At 38.4% G+C, this 20,673-nt stretch overlaps 2 protein-coding genes across 3 annotated transcripts in view; one reads left to right on the top strand and one right to left on the bottom strand.

Annotated features, from left to right (window-relative positions):
• The window catches only part of LOC125240759 (discoidin domain-containing receptor tyrosine kinase B-like), a 106,871-nt gene extending 102,228 nt beyond the window's left edge, over positions 1-4,643 (bottom strand). For both annotated transcript variants that reach the window (XM_048148819.1, XM_048148820.1), the window contains exon 1: positions 4,403-4,643. The gene's annotated coding sequence lies outside the window, so the exon portion shown is untranslated. The remainder of the gene's footprint in view (positions 1-4,402) is intronic.
• Positions 4,644-5,143: 500 nt separating this feature from the next.
• On the top strand, positions 5,144-16,479 carry LOC125241744 (ubiquitin-conjugating enzyme E2-22 kDa). Its single transcript, XM_048150357.1, has 3 exons — positions 5,144-5,285; positions 9,383-9,535; positions 15,517-16,479. The coding sequence occupies exons 1-3, from the start codon at positions 5,223-5,225 to the stop codon at positions 15,898-15,900; spliced, it is 600 nt and encodes a 199-aa protein (XP_048006314.1). The 5' UTR covers positions 5,144-5,222; the 3' UTR covers positions 15,901-16,479.
• Positions 16,480-20,673: the final 4,194 nt, after the last annotated feature.

Here is a 20,673-nt window from a genome sequence, read left to right as displayed (position 1 = left end):
AAGCTTGGTATCGTTTTCTTATAACTCGAGGATGCTAAATGAATTACTGATATTTTATTGACACCATTTTGAAGTTATAATCTGTGAAATAGATTTTGTCCCAAAAAAATCTTCTGCACGCCTAAATAGCGTAGAACCTTTTAATAGTAAACATCAACGTGACTTCTGCGGCCAATAAAGCACGGTGTGAATAAGACAGGGTTCTAAAGCACGGAACAGAAGAAGACAGGGCCTAGTATTCAAATTGGTTGACCGTACCGTATAATGCTCATTCGAACCGTATGTCTCGGAAAGTGCCTATTAGAGGTAATATCGTTAGTCCGTGAACTATCAAACCGTATGGGTTCCCATGACAACACATAAATAGGTCATACTAGTCTTGATAAATGGACCCCGTTACAAGTTGTTTACACGACTGCCAAGAAGACATGCTTGCTTGCATGGCTTTGTTTATGCCTGTTTATGTAGAAAATAGTTACAGTACAATGGGGAATGAAAGAAAAAAAATTAAAGAGCCTGATAATTTTTCTCTCTCTCTGAATCCAAAAAAATGCCGAAATTGAACATCTTATAGCCGAACCGAATATAATTGGTGAGACCAAGGCACATCGTCACGGTAGATGAGCAGGATCTACAATATGTCGACCAATACACATTCCTGGGCCAGATATCATCCTTCGATGACAGTCAATCCAAGGAAATTGATCAACGCATCAAGACTGCCTGGAAGAGCTTCTGGTCCATGAAGGCGTTAATGAAGGGCAAACTTCCAATTGCACTATGGCGGAAAGACCTGGACTCATTTTGTGGCGACTGGCAAGAGCATGCACACTGCACAGAGCCGTGACGAGTGCCGGAAAACAGGGGAGGCCACATTATAGGCTATATGTACTTAAAAAGCCCGTTACTGGCAATTTAAAATCTTCATTAAGGCCAGTCAGGACACGTTTCTTTCCCCAAGAACGTCACATTTAACTACTCATACTTAACGCGCAACATCCGTGCGCTCCAAGAAATAAACATATGAATAAAAGGGAATACAATGGTCTCTTGATTCGCGTTATAATGCCCCTTATCACACACACTAAGTGATAGCAATCAACGGCCCATTGTTCTGGACGTGTTAAGACTTAAGGCAAACCGCAGCTAAATAGCCATAAAACGTGACACATTTTACAAGAACTTAAAGAGGTAGGATTTAATAAACGACTTCCCATATGTCATAGGTAAGTTTACATACAGTTCCATTAAATTGAATGGGGCGTTAGGTTACCAAATTTGTCGATACGGGATGGGCTTAAGGCGGTCAGAAAAGACCTATTTGCAGTCAGTAAGACTATTAGCTCAGCGCTCCTGCATACTAATGTGTATGCAGAGGTATCATAAGCTCATAAGAGCGGTTACAAGTTTAGGACCGGATGACACAGCGAGATATTAGTATACACCGTAAACTAGTGTGGCACAGAGGATTACGTATCGGCATAAAAAATATGTTTCGACTGAATGTTCGCCGATTCTTCGGTTCCGGTCAAACTACCGAAACGCAGCTTAAGTTCCGGTTAGTTTACGCTGTTATTACTGATCGCGATCGCCTCATTATTTAAAATTATAGGTGAATAGGTAATTCCAAATAATAACCAAGAACGAAAGCAGCATTCCAAACAAAAGCAAAAAAAAATGCAGTGTCAAAGTTCACCTAATCCATGTTACAGGTAGTGGTAATAACTGTAATAAGGTTTTCCCGGAGGTTTCCAGGCCGGGATTTCCAAACACATTTCATGAATTTCACGCCCTCTTGTGTTGTTGAGGGGTGGGCACATAACTAAGCCTCAGCTTTTCTTAGTAATGATTTTTTGACTTAAATGTCACAGCTATGTTACTCGAAAGCTATAAAGTATTTTTTGTGTGTTAGTAAAATGAACATGATGCCCACCAATCGATAGGTCTTCAAAAATGATATAAGGTGTCTCAAATGGGTTTTTGTTTACTAGTAAACTGACCAAACTCACAAGACCAATAGCAAGCGCCGCGGCATAGAGTGGGGGCTGTCCAACGTGCTAGAAGATTTAGACTATGCCGATGATCTATGCCTATTGAGCCACACACGCGCCGACATGCAAGCCAAATTGGACGACCTACGGCGAGAGGCTTTGGAGACGGGACTCAAAATCAACACCAGGAAGACCCAAGACATGAGGTGCAGAGCAACCAGTTCGGTACCGTTGCTCATCGGCACAGAGGGTGTGGAGACAGTCCACAAATTTACATACCTTGGTAGTGTCGGAAACTGGAGGGACCGAAGAGGACATCGCTTCGAGGATCGCCAAGGCGAGAGCAACCTTCGCACGACTCCGTCCTATATGGCAATCGCGGAAACTGACTCGGAGAGTTAAGCTCAAGATATTCCGGTCCAACGTGAAACCCGTGTTGCTGTACGGTTCATTGTGAGACGTGGAAGGTCACTAAGGACATCTCGCAACGGATCCAGGTCTTTGTCAACCGCTGTCTTCGCCGCATTCTCGAAATATACTGGCCCGAGAAAATCTCCAACACAGCTCTGTGGGAACGCTGCGGTGAGACTCCGATCAACCAGCAGATCAAACGCCGCAAATGGAACTGGATTGGCCATACGCTCCGAAGGGACCCCGACCACATACCGAGGCAAGCCCTAGACTGGAATCCCCAAGGAAAGCGAAGACGTGCCCGCCCTAAGCAGTCCTGGCGGCGGACGATCACTGCAGAAGCGAAGGCGATAGGGATGACCTGGAGCGAAGTAAAGCGCGAAGCTCAAAACCGCTCGGGATGGCGACGCACTGTGGATGCCCTCTGCCCCATCTAGGGGACACAGGACATTAAGTCAAGTAAGTCAAACTGACCAAACATGTCATCAATTAATTAGCCAGATATGGGTCCTGCAGAACTGTTTGGGGTCAAGGCGAGTGTCAAGGTTATTTTAAACATAAACATAGAAACTACCTTAAGCAGAGGTAAGGGAAAATTCTGGAATGTATCTGATGTCCAGACCTAGAAGCTTGTAAATACGGAACCCTAAAAGTGATGGATTTGCAGATCTGCCACACCAGACTGCAATCGCTAAACAATAGTTGGAAGTACTTAAACTGTAGGCACAGATGTAGCTCCTGTATATCCAATAATTAATAGATGTGACGGGCAAGCATGGTCAAGTGATATGGCCTACGGGATAAGTGACCACACCAATGCGATAAGATATAAGATATATTACACTAGCATGCTAGGCTTTCTGATCAGCATTATTTGTGACCATAAAGACAAGTGAGGATATTATGGAGGAATACCAGGTATTAATTAAGTGACATTCGCATTAGGCAAGCATATTTTGGTTTTAATTCTTGTAAATTGATTGCCACGGATACAAATTACCAGTGGCATAACAGTCAGTGATTGGATATGATGGTGCCACACTGCAGAATCAGATTTTGAATCTGGTGTGACACCATCAGATCAGTGCTGATCACTGTCTATGGACCATTTCTTTTTTTTTTTACTATATATTATTTATGTGCCATACTGACAGAGTTTAGTGTCCGAATATTTTAATTTCACACATAGAATCACACCATTTCCTACTATGGGTAATTTTTGGAATACAGTGATTGATCAGGAGTGTTTCTGAATTACCTGAGCACATGTTAACTGACCCTCTATGTATAAGAAAAGATTATTAAGACAGGGTATTTTAGTAAGCAGTCTATCAATTAACAATTCACTTTCAAAATTACAATTATTATTTTATAACTTGATCAAATTAATTAAATGGGTTTTAGAAACTTTAATTGCAAATAGCATAATAACTCAGTTAAATGCAGAGCAGCTTATAAAAGTTATAAATTAATAAATTGTACATTACTATACAATAATATATAGTTATGTATTCAGTAGGTACGTCCATAAAATGAAAACATAGTTTATGGGATAAATATGGCAGTGAATAAACCAACTAATATATAAAAACGCATACAAAATAGTATACCTATTAATGAAACATCATTATTAGAATTCATGCATTCTAAACATTGTTTAGTAGGTAGAGTAGAAAATATCAATAAAATATAAAGTCGATCAGGATCACAATAACAACAATGTTTATAATAACATTACAATGTCGTCCCATAAGAAATATTCTCATTCAAACAAAGTTAAACTTAATCCCAGAAAAGTGTAATGTATTCACCACCAGATGAGCAATATAGCGAGCCGAGCAAGCGGAACAAGGGCTCGCTTCATTTATTTATGTTACACCAAGTACTAAATCAAACAAAGGAAGCATTATAAATGTAACAAAGTAACAACTATCTCTGGTAGCTTCTGGCCACCAAACACATAACATACAGTGAGGTAAATAAAAAGTCAAGTAACGCACCTTCGAGGCCCAGGTACATAGGTGGAACCCGGTGACATGAGGAGTACATTAACATAATTCTGTCCTTACACAGTCCGAATCACTAGCCATAACTTAGTAATTTCAACACTATAATATTCCCGGAAGCTATTACCTACCAAAACACACCATTTTACTCTGACTTTTATTAATAAATCTTCAAAATAAAGATCCACGGAATGAAATAAAATATATACACCTCCATTCAATTTCAATCGACCATAGCATAAAGCCTTGCGTGAGTTTCTGAAGACTGATGAGAGCTTTAGCTTTTGTCTATGGATGACTTGAGACGAAAAAAAGAAAGCAAGAGCGCAAGTCCGTACAAAGTCAGCATCATAATAGTTGTCTATTCCCGGAAATAGACTTGCTTAAAGCTTATTTTTTTGATGTTTCGTGTTGGTTTCGTGCTTATTTACGAGAAAATCATGACGGAATTAGGTATCATCCATCCATCATATCATTTTGGAACTTGTATTTTATAGTGTTTAAAAGAAAATTAATCTTAAAGTTGTCCAAATTTCAAGATTTCACCAATTAAACCAATAGCTTAGGTTTACAAAGAGAAATATTAGCATAGTTCTGTTATTTTATTACATTGAAACACCCTATTTAAATACGATTTCCAATATTTTAGTCTCTATTCGATTTAAGCGGAAAGAATAAAATCGACCAAAGAATATAATCGACTCAAGTTAGTATGGTGGCAACCCTACGCTAAATAGCCATCCTTATTTTGTTGTCTTTCAAAAACCCTACTAAATTTTAGTTCATTCAGTGATTTTTATTAGTGGTTTCAATAATGGCCAATATATCAGCCAAAAGAATTAAAAGGGAATTCAAAGAAATCATGAAAAGTGAGGAGGTAAGAGACTTCATTTGATAACGTCATTAATTGTTAGCAATAATAACCTCATGGAAGCAATTACTTGCAGTTTTGTTGTGTCGTATTTTAGCGAGAATACATAGCTATTGGAGGTCAAAGTACTTCGTAATGTGCTGCGAATTTCTCTTTATTTATTGAACTAATTATTTCTTACTTTTGTGTGGCTTTTGCTATGTTTGCTTCAAAGACAATTTACGAAATTTTAGATCCTCCTACTATTATCTTAGTATCTGTATAATCTTATAATTAATTTATCCTGAACATTATTTTGCGGTGAAACATAATGCAGGCACTCTTAAAGAGAGTGAAGAGTACATTCAGATTGTGACATCTGAAATAGTTGGAGTATCATTAAGACAAACAGCTGTTGAGTACATCAATAATGACCTTAAGTACATTTGCGTAATATGGGAATATTACCATAAGTAAAGAAATTCAGTTTCAATTTAAATAGTCATGAAGGGGAGATTTTTAAATTCTAGGTATCAGTGACGAAATTAAAAAGCATTATATTCTCATGATAATGAAAACAGCAATGTTTGCTGCAATAAATCATTGCTAATGTTAGCTAACTATCACATGTGTGACTGTTATATGGAATATAATTATAAATAAACAAAGGGCCCACCAGTGCCAAAGTGGCATGCTACTGACTCAACTCCTGCCTACAACAGACAAGGCATGGAACACAGCAAATATATTTATCCCCTTACTAGCTCGGAAACACGTGTTTTGTCCTTTAATACCAGCGGGTAAAAACGCATTTTATCCACTAGTGGATAAAGTAATTTGACCTTGATTATAGTCATTTTTTCTGGTTTAAAATTGATAATAGTGAGTGAATCTAGTGATGACGATGATTTACCACCTGTGGAACTACTGGAAGCAGTGATAAACGCGGTTTTTGCGTTGTACTTTCCTTGCTATAGTGAGGAGAAAAGTTTTGTGTTACACATGGGTGTCGGGTGCAAATGTATTTTACTTCTCGTGTGTTAAAAAACTCGCAAGTTCAGGATTTTATTCTCGAACCACTCGCTTCGCTCGTGGTTCAACTATGGAATCCTTTCACTTACTTGTTTTTCAATTCCACACTCGGTGTTAAAATACAACTGGGCAAAGTTGTATTTTAACATTTTTAACCTTGTATAACAAATAACTATTCCATAATCTATATGAAACAAAATTGTAACCAAAAAATAAACACTTAAACAGCATACAAACTAAAGTTGACCTTGGTAAACTGGACTGGACATAGTCAGTGCCAAAGAAATAAAGATTCATTATTCATTTTCTTTGTGGTTCAAGGTAAATAACTTCATAATTTAAATCGCTTTTGTTTACATATTCTTAGCTTAGAATATAAATTAAGATGAAGCATAAAGTATGGAAATTAGAGAGAATCATGAGATATAATGTGTTGCTTAGAATTTGAGAGTGGCAACCAAAGGATAAGTCACACAGTTTAGATGTATAACTTATATAATATATATATTGACATTGACATAAGTCAAAAAACGAGGTCGAGCTATATAGGTATATATACCTTAGATTTATTGCTATGTCATGTAAATGATAATTGGACAAGTTTTTTAAATATCTGAGCATAATGTAATGCTTTTATCGGAGTCTGCCCTTAGCAAATATAGATAAATAGATTGATTGGCACACCTCAGTATAAAGATACAAAATAAAACACAGGTGGTCTGGTCTAATGATCTTCATAGTGTTCAAGTACTTTTTGGAATGCCATGTTGTAATATTTTTTAAAATTACAATAGGCTGGACACTAGCCTATTCTAGTCAAATCAGCTTCTTTTTAAAAACTGTCGAAACGATTCGCTAATATGGAATTACTATGAAATACTGAGGAGTGACGTCACAGTCAATTAATTTACTTTATATCTTTCTCTTTCACTTATTAAATATAAATTATGTTTAAACATATAACTACTGTCCATATTTTTCTTCTAATTATGTGGTGCTTTATTTCGTGCACTGCATAAAATATTTTATTTTAAGACTAGGAAACTAGCCTATTCCTCTTAAGTACAAACTTTAAACACATGATAGTTTTTAACATTGGTGATTCTAGGAACCTTTAAATGTTTTATAATATCTATTATTGTACACATTTTTATATAATATGTTTTATAATATCAATTATTGTACACATTTTTATATAGTATATTTACTTTGTATTTGCTGCAGTTTTATTGTGCTTAGAATAGAATTAATTACTTGCTCTTGCTGTATGTGTTCGTAATGAAAATAGAGATTACTTCCAAGACTTACTTACTATCTGAATGAATACGTAGATTACCATGCAGCATATTTTTAGTAAGCAATATGCAAGGTGCACAACTGGTGCTACCCTTATTTTGTCGGTTTTTCTACATTAAACTGTAAATGACTTTGTTCCAACGGCCGCCACTAGCATTAATGTTGGACATGCTCATAAGATGACGTGTATTTGCGACTATCAGCGCCACTTTGCGCACGTTGCCAATAGTGCCAAGAGAAAGTTGTCATTCAATGATGACGTGCGAATTTGACGGGTATAAAATTTAATGACTTGACAATAAGGAAGCAAGGCACTTTTGTGAATGACACAGTGTACTATCAGCTGCAAAAGTGCATGGCGAATTTATCAATGAATTCATTCATAATTTCTCCATGCACTTTTGCAGCTGTATAGTACATAGCTCATGCAAAGTTCAGAATTAAACTGATTAATTCTGATATTGTTTTAATCTCCAACATTTACATATTTTGTAACTTCAATTTGGGTGAATACTTAAATAATTACACATCAATAACTTAACTGTGTAAAACTAAAGGATAAATGCCGTAACATCGATAAGGGAAAGAACCAAAGTTAGAGACATCCACACACACATAGACATGCAAAAATGGAGGTGGGCCGGCCACACTGTAAGATGTAAGACCGAAAAATGGAGCCAAAAAATCCTCATGTGGCACCCCAGAGATGGTTCAAGAGCTCAACGCCCACCACTCAAACGATGGGAGGACGAAATTATAACCACTGTAGGGCCTTTCTGGACTAGACTGGCCAGGCAGAGGAAATACTGGAAAGAGCTGGAGGAGGCCTATGCCAACAGCACACTGAACTACGCGACTTCATCTAAACAAACAATCATAAACACCAGACTATGTTCAGAAGAAAAGGCTATATAGATAGATAGATAGAACTTAACATTTTATTTAAATTATAAATGGGCTTACTCTTAACCACAGACTATTAGCCAAAGGCAAAGACGTGGTCTACGATGGAGTGAGCTCGCCCAGAAGATGCCTGTTCACACTTGATATGATAGGATATAGGAACTAGGAACAGTAGGAACTACAATTTAAAGATTTACTGCGCGAAATATTGCTTTAAATCTACTCTGTTTCAGTTATAGACTCAAAAGATGATGTAGTGTAAGTAATTTATCTAAATATGGGCATAATTACTGAAATTGATTAAAAATAAAACGTATTTAATCAAAACAATGATGTTACATATTAATATTTTTAGCCGCATGTTTGCTGTTTTGGCTGTCCCTTTGTTTACTCTCACTAGGTGGCAGTGTGCCAAAAAAGTGAAAGTTTTCATGAGGGATGTTATGTTCACAATGCGATCATTGCGAATCAAATGTTGTAAAGGTACTTTTCAGGCGTAGCATATTTTCCTATAAAAGTTTGTTCACAAATCTGAAAACGCACACTCAAGACCTAAAATGATCCATGTCCCTCGGAACCATGGTCGTGGAATACGCGATACTTGCGATACGAGGCCCAATCGTGTGACAATTTATATGCACATAATAGCGTCCATGTCCTATTACTGCTTTCAGCATTCAGAGAGCATGCAGAAGCATTCAAGAGCCGTGTGGACTTAACTATATATCTATTTTAATAAAACACGCAAAAAGTCCGTAAAGATCCATAATTCAAATATTCTATGGGAACTCAACTATTTACGTCTTAATTCGCCGAAATTTTGTAGGTGACAGTGGTTGTGCCAGAGTATAGTAGCGAAACGAAGCTCTCACACATATTTTTCGCATTTCCAGGTAGCAGGAGGCGCGATCACACTGGAGCTCGTGAACAACAGTTGGACGGAGCTGCACGGCACCATCGCCGGCCCGCTCGACACGCCGTACGAGGGCGGCACCTTTCATCTAGAAATCAAAGTGCCTGAGACTTACCCATTCAATCCGCCCAAGGTATATATCGTTGTATCGAGGTGTATATCGTCATCTGGCTCACCCACAACGCAAACCTTCTTGAGTTTCCGTGGGACTAAGTCAATTTGTGTATGTCCTATAATATTTCATCAATTTCATCATTTGTTCAGCAAATAGGCCACAGTCACAGGGCACTTTTGCACGTCAACATAGAACGATTAACAATTTAGAATATTAATTATTACTAAAGTATACCATACTAGCTTTTACCCGCGGCTTCGCCCGCGTAATAAAAGTATTCTTATTGAAACGTTTACAAAAAATAAGATTTTCATTTGGATCCGTAGGTTTCTTTGTAGGTACATCTGTCCGCGATTATTTCAATTAAGGTAAAGCGGGGCAATTCTCGACTGGGGGGGCATTGTAACTGATCTATTTGCTGTACGGTCAGCCAAGAAAGTGGTTTACCACTTTTCGACTCTATTGATTGAAAAGTGATAAACCACTTTTTTGGCTGACTGTACCTTACACATATTACTATTGTTTTAAATGAAATTCTTGCAATGATTGTAGAATTGTTACACAGCGACCACAGCTTAGGTAGTAGGTACGAATATGTATGTATTTTACCTATATAAATATTTATACTGGGGAAACTTCATACAACCCACATAGCCAGTATCTCGACGCTATGGTCAGTAGGGTAAAAAGTACTTCCTTGCATTATCGCTTACAATTTTTTCCATTTTGCTTATACTTACTGCAAACGTAAACATATAAAAGGCAAGCAAACAACGATCTTCTTACAGCACATTGAATGTAATAGTTATTACGGATGCAGGATACTCGCCAATGCCTACTTAATCCCTTCCCACTGAGCCGCCTGCATTTTACACTGCCTAGATATCGATTGCCGACCGATTATTCCGACCCCAATCCCTATTCGTATCCCCGTCCCTATCTCTATCCTGTCTCCGTCCCCGTCCCCGTCCCGTCCCTGTCCCCGTCCCTCCCCTATCCCTATCCCCGTCCCCGTCCCCTATTCCTATCCCTATCCCTATCCCTATCCCTATCCCTATCCCTATCCCTATCTCTATCCCTATCCCTATCACTATCCCTATCCCTATCCCTATCCCTATCCCTATCCCTATCCCGATCCCTATCCCTATCCCTATCCCTGTCCCTGTCCCTGTCCCTGTTTCTGACCCTGTCCCTGTCCCTGTCCCTGTCCCTGTCCCTGTCACCGTCCCTGTACCTGTCCCTGTCCCTGTCCCTGTCCCTGTCAAATTATCATGCTATGAGGTGAACTTTGAAAAATCCTTTCTTAGTGCTCCTCTAAGGAACTTCCATGTCAATTTGAAATCTCTTGAACCAGAAGTAAAGATAAAAACTAAACCTTTACTTATGGCTATTTTGGATATTTTAACCCCATTGCACAACAACAGGGGAGAAAATTTCTTTTGCACCTCATTAGATTTTAAAATCGTTGTATTTATCGTGATCAGCGACCCGATAAACCATAAAAACGATACCCATATTGTGTTTTTAACTTTACCCCCTTTGCACCCCTTTAGGGGTCAAATTTTCAAAAAAACCTGAAACATGTGTTTAGTCATATGTCTTTAGGAATCCTCCTGTGAAGTTTCGAATAAAATAGTCAAACTAATCTTGTTTCCCCATACAAACTTTGAACCCCCCATTTCACCCTTTTAAAAGGAGAATTTTGAAAAATCCTTTCTTAGTGCTCCTCTACGCCATATAAGGAACCTATGTGCCAAATTTGAAATCTCTAGGACCAGCGGTTTCGGCTGTGTGTTGATATGTCAGTTATTCAGTCAGTCAGTTTCTTCTTTTATATATTTTTTGATATTTAAACCCCATTGCACTACAACAGGGGAGAAGGTATTTCACTTCCGCCTCGTTAGATTTTAAAAGCGTTGTATTTATCGTGATCAGCGACCCGATTAGTCATAAAAACGATACCCATATTGTTTTTTTGACTTTATCACCCCCCTTTTCACCCTTTTAGGGGCTAAATTTTCAAAAAACCTGAAACACGTCTTTAGTCATATGTCTTAAGGAATCTTCCTGTGAAGTTTCGAATAAAATAGTCAAACTAATCTATCTTGTTTCCCCATACAAACTTTGAATCCCCATTTGACCCCCTTAGGAGGCGAATTTTGAAAAATCCTTTCTTAGTGCTCCTCTACACTATATAAGGAACCTACGTGATAAATTTGACATCTCTAGGTCCAGCGGTTTCGGCTGTGCGTTGATATGTCAGTCAGTCAGTCAATATCTTCTTTTATATATTTTTTTGATATTTAAACCCCATTGCACCACAATAGGAGAGAAGGTATTTCACTTCCGCCTCGTTAGATTTTAAAAACGTTGTATTTATCATGATCAGCGACCCGATAAACCATAAAAACGATACCCATATTGATATTTTGACTTTATCACCCCCTTTTCACCCTTTTAGGGGTTAAATTTTCAAAAAACCTGATACACGTATTCAGTCATATGTCTTAAGGAATCTTCCTGTGAAGTTTCGAATAAAATAGTCAAACTAATCTTGTTTCCCCATACAAACTTTGAACCCCCATTTGACCCCCTTAGGAGGTGAATTTTGGAAAATCCTTTCTTAGTGCTCCTCTACACTATATAAGGAACCTACGTGCCAAATTTGAAAGCTCTAGGACCAGCGGTTTCGGCTGTGCGTTGATATGTCAGTCAGTCAGTCAGCTTCTTCTTTTATATATTTAGAAGATAAGAACAAGGTGATGGATGTAAACAGAGTGAATGACAGATTGATTGGCGTGAAATTGTTGCTTAAAAACGTGATTGTAAATGTAATAAGTGTGTATGCACCGCAGACTGGATGTAATAATAATTTGAAAGAGAAGTTCTGGAGTGATTTGGATATGTTAATTATGGGAATAACAGAATGTGAGGAGATATACATGGGTGGGGATTTTAATGGACACGTGGGAAGGATGAATGACGGATATGAAAGAGTGCATGGGGGGCGTGGTTATGGAGACAGGAATCAGGATGGTGAAGCTCTACTGGAAGCAGCCTTAGCCTTTGACTTGGCTATAGTTAACACATACTATCAAAAGAAAGAACAACATCTTATCACATACCATAGTGGCCAACACTCTACCCAAATTGGTGACTTTCTTTTGAGAAGGAGTAAAATACTTTCGGCTAAGGACTGCAAAGTTGTACCGAGTGAGAGCTTAGTTTCCCAGCATAAGTTACTGATCCTGGAGTTAAAGCTTAAAGTATCGCGTAGGCAAAATAACCTAAAGCCCCCACCTAAAACGAAGTGGTATAAATTGAATGACAGGAAGTTGGCTGAAGAATTTAAGAATAGAATGGTCGATAAGATGATAAAAATGAATGATATGGCGGACATGAATGAATGCTGGAATGAAATGGCTGTAAGTTTAAGAAGTGTGGCGAAGGACGTACTTGGTGAAACGAGGGGGAAAGGAAAGATTGATAGAGATACATGGTGGTGGAATGATGATGTGCAAATGACTCTGAAAGAAAAGAAGAATGCTTTTAAAGAATGGAAAAGTGTGGAAGTGGGTAATAATAGAGAAAAGGAAAACAAGAGGTCAGCTTATTTAATAAGTAAAAAGAAGGCCAAGAAAGCAGTCGCAATAGCAAGGGCCAAGGTCCAAGATAAGCTTTACAACCATTTGGAAAGCCCACAAGGCCAAAAAGACCTTTATAGAATAGCAAGAGAGCGGGAGCGGAATGCAAGAGATATCAATCACATGAAATGTATGAAAGATGAAGCAGGAAAGATTTTGACAGATGACAAGAGCATAAGAGAACGCTGGAAGAACTATTTCAATAAACTCTTGAATGAAGAGAATGACTGGACAGGCGTGCTAGAAAACGCTAGAAGTAACATCGGTATGGTGAAAGAGATTACTGTAGAAGAAGTAAGGATGGCAGTGCAAGGTATGAAGAATGGAAAAGCGGTTGGGCCAGACGATATACCTGTGGAAGTATGGATGATTCTGAAAGCGGATCGTTGAAAGTGGCTGACTTTATTCTTCAATAAGTTGTTGCAAGAAGAGGCGATCCCTGATGAATGGTGTAACAGTGCTTTGGTGCCCATTTTTAAGAATAAGGGTGATGTACAGGATTGCAACAACTACCGGGTAATAAAGCTCATGTCACATAGTATGAAGATATGGGAAAGAGTGGTAGCGAGACGAATAAGAGAAGAGAGTGAAATAACACAGAACCAATTTGGGTTTATGCCGGGCCGGGGAACCACGGACGCCATATTTGCACTTCGCCAACTATGCGAAAAATACAGAAAAGCAAAAAAGAACTTGCACATGGTGTTCGTGGATCTGGAAAAGGCATACGATAGAGTTCCTCGTAAGGTTCTGTGGTGGTGTATGAGAGAGAAGGGAGTGCCAGAGAAGTATGTGCGGCTTGTTCAGGCGATGTATGATAGAGCTAGTACTCACGTCAGGTCTGAAGCTGGAGTCACCGACAAGTTCAATGTGGCGGTAGGTCTACATCAGGGGTCGGCTTTAAGTCCTTATTTGTTCCTCCTGGTTATGGATGCTCTGACATCGGACATACAGGAGGAAGCACCCTGGTGTATGCTGTTCGCCGATGACATTGTTCTTGTTGGGGAAAATGCACTTGAGGTCCAGAGCAGACTGGGAAAATGGCAAGAAAGACTGGAAAGTGTGGGACTGAAAATCAGTAGAACCAAAACTGAACATATGTTCTGCGATTTCGGTGGTCTATCCAGTTTTTCCCCTATTGCCTTAGATGGTGTATACCTACCAGTCTGCTCCGACTTCCGGTACCTTGGGTCATTATTCCAAAATGACGGAAGCATCGACCGTGACGTGAAAAATAGAATAAATGCGGGATGGATGAAATGGCGACAGGTCTCAGGGACAACATGCGATTGACGGATGCCCCTTAAACTTAAGGGGAAAATCTACAAGACGATTGTGAGGCCTGTTGTATTGTATGGATCTGAATGCTGGGCCACAAAGGTGGAGGATGAAAGGAGAGTGCACGTAGCGGAAATGAGAATGTTGAGATGGATGTGTGGAGTGACCAGAATGGATCGGATCAGGAATGAGTATATTAGGGGAAGTTTGAAAGTTGCGCCTATAACGGAAAAGATGAGGAGTGGCAGGTTGGCGTGGTTCGGTCATGTAATGAGGAGGGATGAATGTCATATAGGCAAAAGAATGTTGGAGATGAAGGGTGATGGATGGAGAGGGAGGGGTAGACCCAAACAACGCTGGATGGATTGTGTGAAAGAGGATATGAGGAAGAAAGATGTGAGTGTTGAGATGACGAAAGATAGAGGAGAATGGAAGAGGAAGACGTGTTGTACCGACCCCACATAACGTGGGATAAGGGTAGGAGGAAGAAGACTAAAGTATACCATGATTTGCATTGTTGTAACTTTATATAAAAAGCGCAAGTCATGCTGTGCTGTCTGGGGACATATTCGTATCTTTATTTTATAAATGTGAAGTGCTTGAGCAATGATCATTACCTGTTAAATTCGCCCAAGGTATCATATTCTGTTACTGCATAATATACCAGACGCAGCTGACCTCTTAGTACAAAGACAACGTCATTGCGTAGTCTTTCGAGATTTAATATGTCAAGCGCAAGTCACGCTCAATAATTACAAGCGCAGGTCATCACAAAAATGGATATATTATTGCAATCACGTTAATTGCGTGGATGGCACCAGGCCCCGTAGCCGAATGGCATTTCTGCGACGCGAAACGAAATCGAAACGCCGCAGAAAGGTAGTCTGGCTCTGTCGCGCCAACACACAAGAGCGATAGAGATAGATAGCTACGAAAGAGATATTATCGTGAGCGTTTGTACATTCGGCTACGCACACTGATCAGTGATCACGTGGCGTGTTTACGTAAAACGCCCTTTGCATTTCAACTCTTCATCATTAAATCCTCATGGTACTAACATAAACCTCTCACTTGCAGATCCGTTTCATCACAAAAATCTGGCACCCTAACGTATCGTCGGTCACCGGCGCGATCTGCTTAGACATCCTGAAAGACCAGTGGGCCGCCGCGCTCACGCTGCGCACCGTCCTGCTCTCCATACAAGTCCTGCTGTCCGCCGCAGAGCCCAACGACCCGCAGGACGCCGTCGTCGCCAAACAATATCTAGAAAACCAACACCTCTTCAATGTCACCGCGAGGCATTGGACCAACATCTACGCGGGCGGGCCCACCGCCATCCAAGACTGCAACCAGAAAATACAAGTCCTTCTAGATATGGGTATAAACGAAGACCAGGCTAGAGTAGCGCTTTCTACCTACGATTGGAACCTCGAAAGAGCGACGGAGCAGATATTTAGTTAGTGAGGTCCGTTACACGGTGTAAGGTCAGGTGGGGGATGAAAGAGGCTAGTGCACTCTATATATGGATAGACCGATCGTGACGCTGTATGCACACCTATGCTCATCTATGAAAATGCCGCAGTGTCCCAAAGGTGACAACCATATCAAAGGTACAATGCCGGGCTTTGGCTCGGTTCGTAGCCGGACTTTCATTAACAGGTAAATGAAATGAATACTGAAGTAGAAGCAACTAGTGCAGGATCTTATAATCTACACAGCTGAATTTTATGGCGCTGGGTGACCCGAAATGGCGCTGAATGGCCTTTTTTAAAATATTTTGCTTTCATTTACTTGTTTTTTTATTCTATTGACAATGGTTTAGCTACTTTAGCTGTTGATACTTTTAGTTTAATTAGTCCTCTTGTATTTCTTCCTTATTCCACGAATGAATAAGAGACTTATGATTTGATTTGATTCAAGACTTCGAATGCGAATTTATTCTTTTAATTTTATTATTCTTAAAACTGATATTAAAATGTTACTGGAATTTATTAATTTCATTTTAATGTGATCGAAAAATCATTAAATTATTAAACTACAGCTTTTTATGTATGCTTTTTATGGATATATATCTTAATTTTTTTGTCATTAGTTATGACAATATCGATTTTTTGTGAAATCGATCCATGAAATCCAGCTTTGAACTTTCGTTCCATTTTTTTAACCAAATACAAGTACAACAATTAAAATATATCGAGATATTGAGAGACGCCGCCCTAGAGTCAATGAGTGTGAGCGATATATGTTCACCTAGTGTGTATACGCCAAGCTATGTTGGAACTTCCAACTTGGAAGCAATTTTGACGATGCTAGAGGGTGGAGCGAAAAAACACTTTTCTGGAATTAGCAAACCTAATAGTTATCAATCAATGCCCCTTAGTCTATGAAACCTTTGTGCAAATTTTCAGCTTTTTAAATCAACATCTTCTGCCTCCGCATTAGGGTTGGAATTTTGAAAATCTCATAGAAACCTAAAAATTCAGCTTTCAGATTAAAAAAAAAATTCGGCAGTATTATGTTTAGTATATGTTATCGATACATATCATTATGAGAAACTACAAAAAGTTGCGAAAATAGCGTCAAGAATCGCCAAAGTTTGTCTAGTTTCAGTACATTCGCCAAAATAGCCGCTGAAATACTGAAAATTGGCGATTCTTAACGCTATTTTCGCAATTTTTGGTAGTTTCTTGTAATAATATGTAGGTATCAATAATGTATACTGAACATAATACTGCCGAAAATCATTTTTTATCTAAAAGTTGAATTTTCAGGTTTGTATGAGATTTTCAAAATTTCAAACCTAATGCGGAGGCAGAAGATGTTGATTTAAAAAGCTGAACATTTGCACAAAGGCATCATAGCCTAAGGGGCATTGATTGATAACTATTTGGTTTGCTAATTCCAGAAAAGTGTTTTTCGCTCCACCCTGTTCACCCCAAGTTCACGGCAGTTAACCGTTTTTCACTCTTAACGACTGTCGACGACTCGGGAAACGGGAAATTATTTATCTTTTACAGCCTCATTTTACCTATAATATTATTGTACTTACTCAGCCGTATGACGTTTAGTTTTTCCATACTTAACTCCAACTCATGCATTATATAAAATATACCTAGTGGAAACTTCTGTTGCAAATTAAGGAATATTTATATGACAGCTCCTTAGGAAGGTTAAAATAAAAGTCAATGCAAGGATCTTAGCTAGCGTTTACATTTCTTTTTATCAGATGCTTCCTGGAAATAATAAAAGTCAATGCAAGGATCTTAGCTAGCGTTTACATTTCTTTTTATCAGATGCTTCCTGGAAATAATAAAAGTCAATGCAAGGATCTTAGCTAGCGTTTACATTTCTTTTTATCAGATGCTTCCTGGAAATAATAAAAGTCAATGCAAGGATCTTAGCTAGCGTTTACATTTCTTTTTATCAGATGCTTCCTGGAAATAATTAAACAAAGGTTGTACTCAAGCGATGATAACTTTCAAACTTTTGTTATAATATATAAGAAACCTTTAGTTTCTAATTATGCTTGCAAATATTTAATATAAGTACGCCATTATCGTTCTAATTGTCGTTGCTTGTCACGCTTAAAACATATCAAAGTGTAACAAAAATTAAATTATTTTTAAGTCGCTAAAAACCGTTCACTATTAGGAGCAGAGCCTGCGGATCAATTAATTCCTCCTGGTATAGGAAATACTTACCGTTATTTTTCGTACCCCACCTGACGTTAACACGAAATTCACAAGTAATTTTTCGTAATGCTAAGCATTCGGTTAACGTTATTATAATATAATTTAGGTACAATAGTACTTTAGATGGTTTAAATGGTTTACGGTGCTGTCCGGGCCGTGGGCGGGCTTCCTCTTCACACGTATAGGGTATGAGCAAGGTAACAGTATGTTTCGTTTTTATCAATATGTATTAGTTAGGTATTCCCAGCGTATACGTATTGGCGCGTTTCGACATAGGAATTCTGCGAATATTCATTATTCCATCTTTCGCTATCATTGAGATTACTATCAGACGTGACGCACTAGTTGGATACATTTTATCGCATTGGTGCGTCCCTATCGCACTTACAAACATGTAGTGCGAAAAGGACGGCCTGGCGTTATATCATTTATCACGCGTCCGTGCTTGCCTGTCAGGGCTCGAACATATCTTGCGATCACGCCGTTTTGCACACAAAATGATCTGATAAATAAATATGGTTATTATGAGATAGTAAGGCCTACCTGAAAAATAATGTCGGTACTTGCAAGTCCTGCAACCATGTATTAAAGTAACATGTAAAATGATGTACATACGAGTAATAAAAAGCTATCAAGAATCCAGTATATTACTTAGTATTTTGACAATATGATTACTTTGTTGCAAGTACCTACATTACTCGTATTTTTCTGGTGGGCCTTATTAGTCTAATTACCTGCAAGTACCTTACCTTATCTACTAGATCATCATATTATGTGCAATATCTCTGGATATTACGAATTTTCGCTGAATCCCTTTGTGTATACGAAGCATTACGATCCATGATGCGCTTGTGCATCATTGAACGTTTGTGTTTAGTTAGAGGATAGGTTAACTCTGCCACTGCCAGCGGACTAACACCTTGTACTTCTAAAGTCACGAATATACGACAAAGGGATAAGATTTGACGTCTGGACACGTCAAAGTCGCGTGGCGGTGATTAAGATAAGTAGACTACAGTGGTGTTTCTACGAGACACTGCCGTATTCGCTGGCGTTTACGAGCGAGATGCAAAACGCACTCGCTAGCGATTAAGTCAGTGTCAAACTTGTAGAAAGTCTATCGATGTGCAAGTTACCGAAAACTACCAAGAAATCGGAAAAATCACGGAAATTAAAAAAAAAAACAAACAAACAAAAGAAAACTTTCAAATGGATAATATTTAGTATATTTTTCCGAAATGTTGGCAGCTTTCCGACAGCACATTAGTAAAGTAGACAGGATATTTGGCTCCAATATGTTGTTTTGTGCATTGTCTATGCTCACGTGTTAGGCTGGTTACATGCGAACTGACCTTTTATTTGTGTTCCTTTAGGGAAGTTGAATATTAACTGTCTACATAACCTTCCCACCTTTTCACGCAGATAATTTATACATGCCCTGTTTATCAAATATTACAAGTCTACAAGTTCAAAAGTTACACGTTACAAGAAAAATTTCACAAGTACGTGTAAATCATGTTCATCAAAAAAAACCTACAAGGATTGTAAAATTACACACTTGTAAATTTTTACTTGTAATTCTTGTGATTCTAAAATCAAATTAATGTACCGCCACCATGTTCTTTCCCCGCCATGTCACTTTTTTTGTTTTTAAATGGTTGTGGACTAGTTAAATACATGGCTGAATAGTATAACGTCTGTGCCTAACATATAAAAAAAAATACGAATTCCCTTTTCCCACGTGTAACATACGAAATTTTCCGGCACATGGCCATTAAAATTTTTGACATAGTCACGTATGAGCTAATTGATATCATCATCATCCTCCTTGCGTTATCCCGGCATTTGCCGTGGCTCATGGAGGCTGGGGTTCGCTATGACAACTAATCCCAAGATTTGGCGTAGGCACTAGTTTTTACTAAAGTGACTGCCATCTGACCTTCCAACCTGTACTAGACCTTATTGGAATTAGTGAGCGTATTGATATTTATAATTCGACAAATGCTATTCGTTAGAAGCGGAATTTTAAAGTGATATTTTCACATCACTCAAGGGAAAGGCTACTTTTTTCTCTGTGAGGAGGGAGCAAAGTTGCACTTTTCGTTCAAGGACTTCATGTTGTCAGTATATAATATTAACAAAATTTCCACCTTTTGTTAACACTTGAATCCCTCGCTATGCTCAGGATTCAATTTACGCTCTCGCTGTAAATAATTATGTAATTTTGCTCCCTAACATAATCTACTATATTTTTTATTGTATGAACATGACTATTATAAATCTGGTTCCGTGGACACTCGAATCATTTAGCCACATTTTGAAATACAATCTAATTAAAAACACCTACCAACCGACACTTGTGAACTTGTAATACGGAATAGAGGGTCTCCGGACACTCTAAGGTTTTTGCGTCATTTTTTACAAGTTGTAACTTACAAGTAATATTTTGATAAACAAAATCACGAATAAACGTGTAAAAATATACTTGTAAAATTAAAAACGTCACTTGTAACTTGTAGTCTACAAGTGAAGTTTTGATAAA

This window comes from Leguminivora glycinivorella, chromosome Z (assembly GCF_023078275.1).
Source record: "Leguminivora glycinivorella isolate SPB_JAAS2020 chromosome Z, LegGlyc_1.1, whole genome shotgun sequence".
Classification (NCBI taxonomy): domain Eukaryota; kingdom Metazoa; phylum Arthropoda; class Insecta; order Lepidoptera; family Tortricidae; genus Leguminivora; species Leguminivora glycinivorella.
This window is presented reverse-complemented; position numbering and strand designations above follow the sequence as displayed.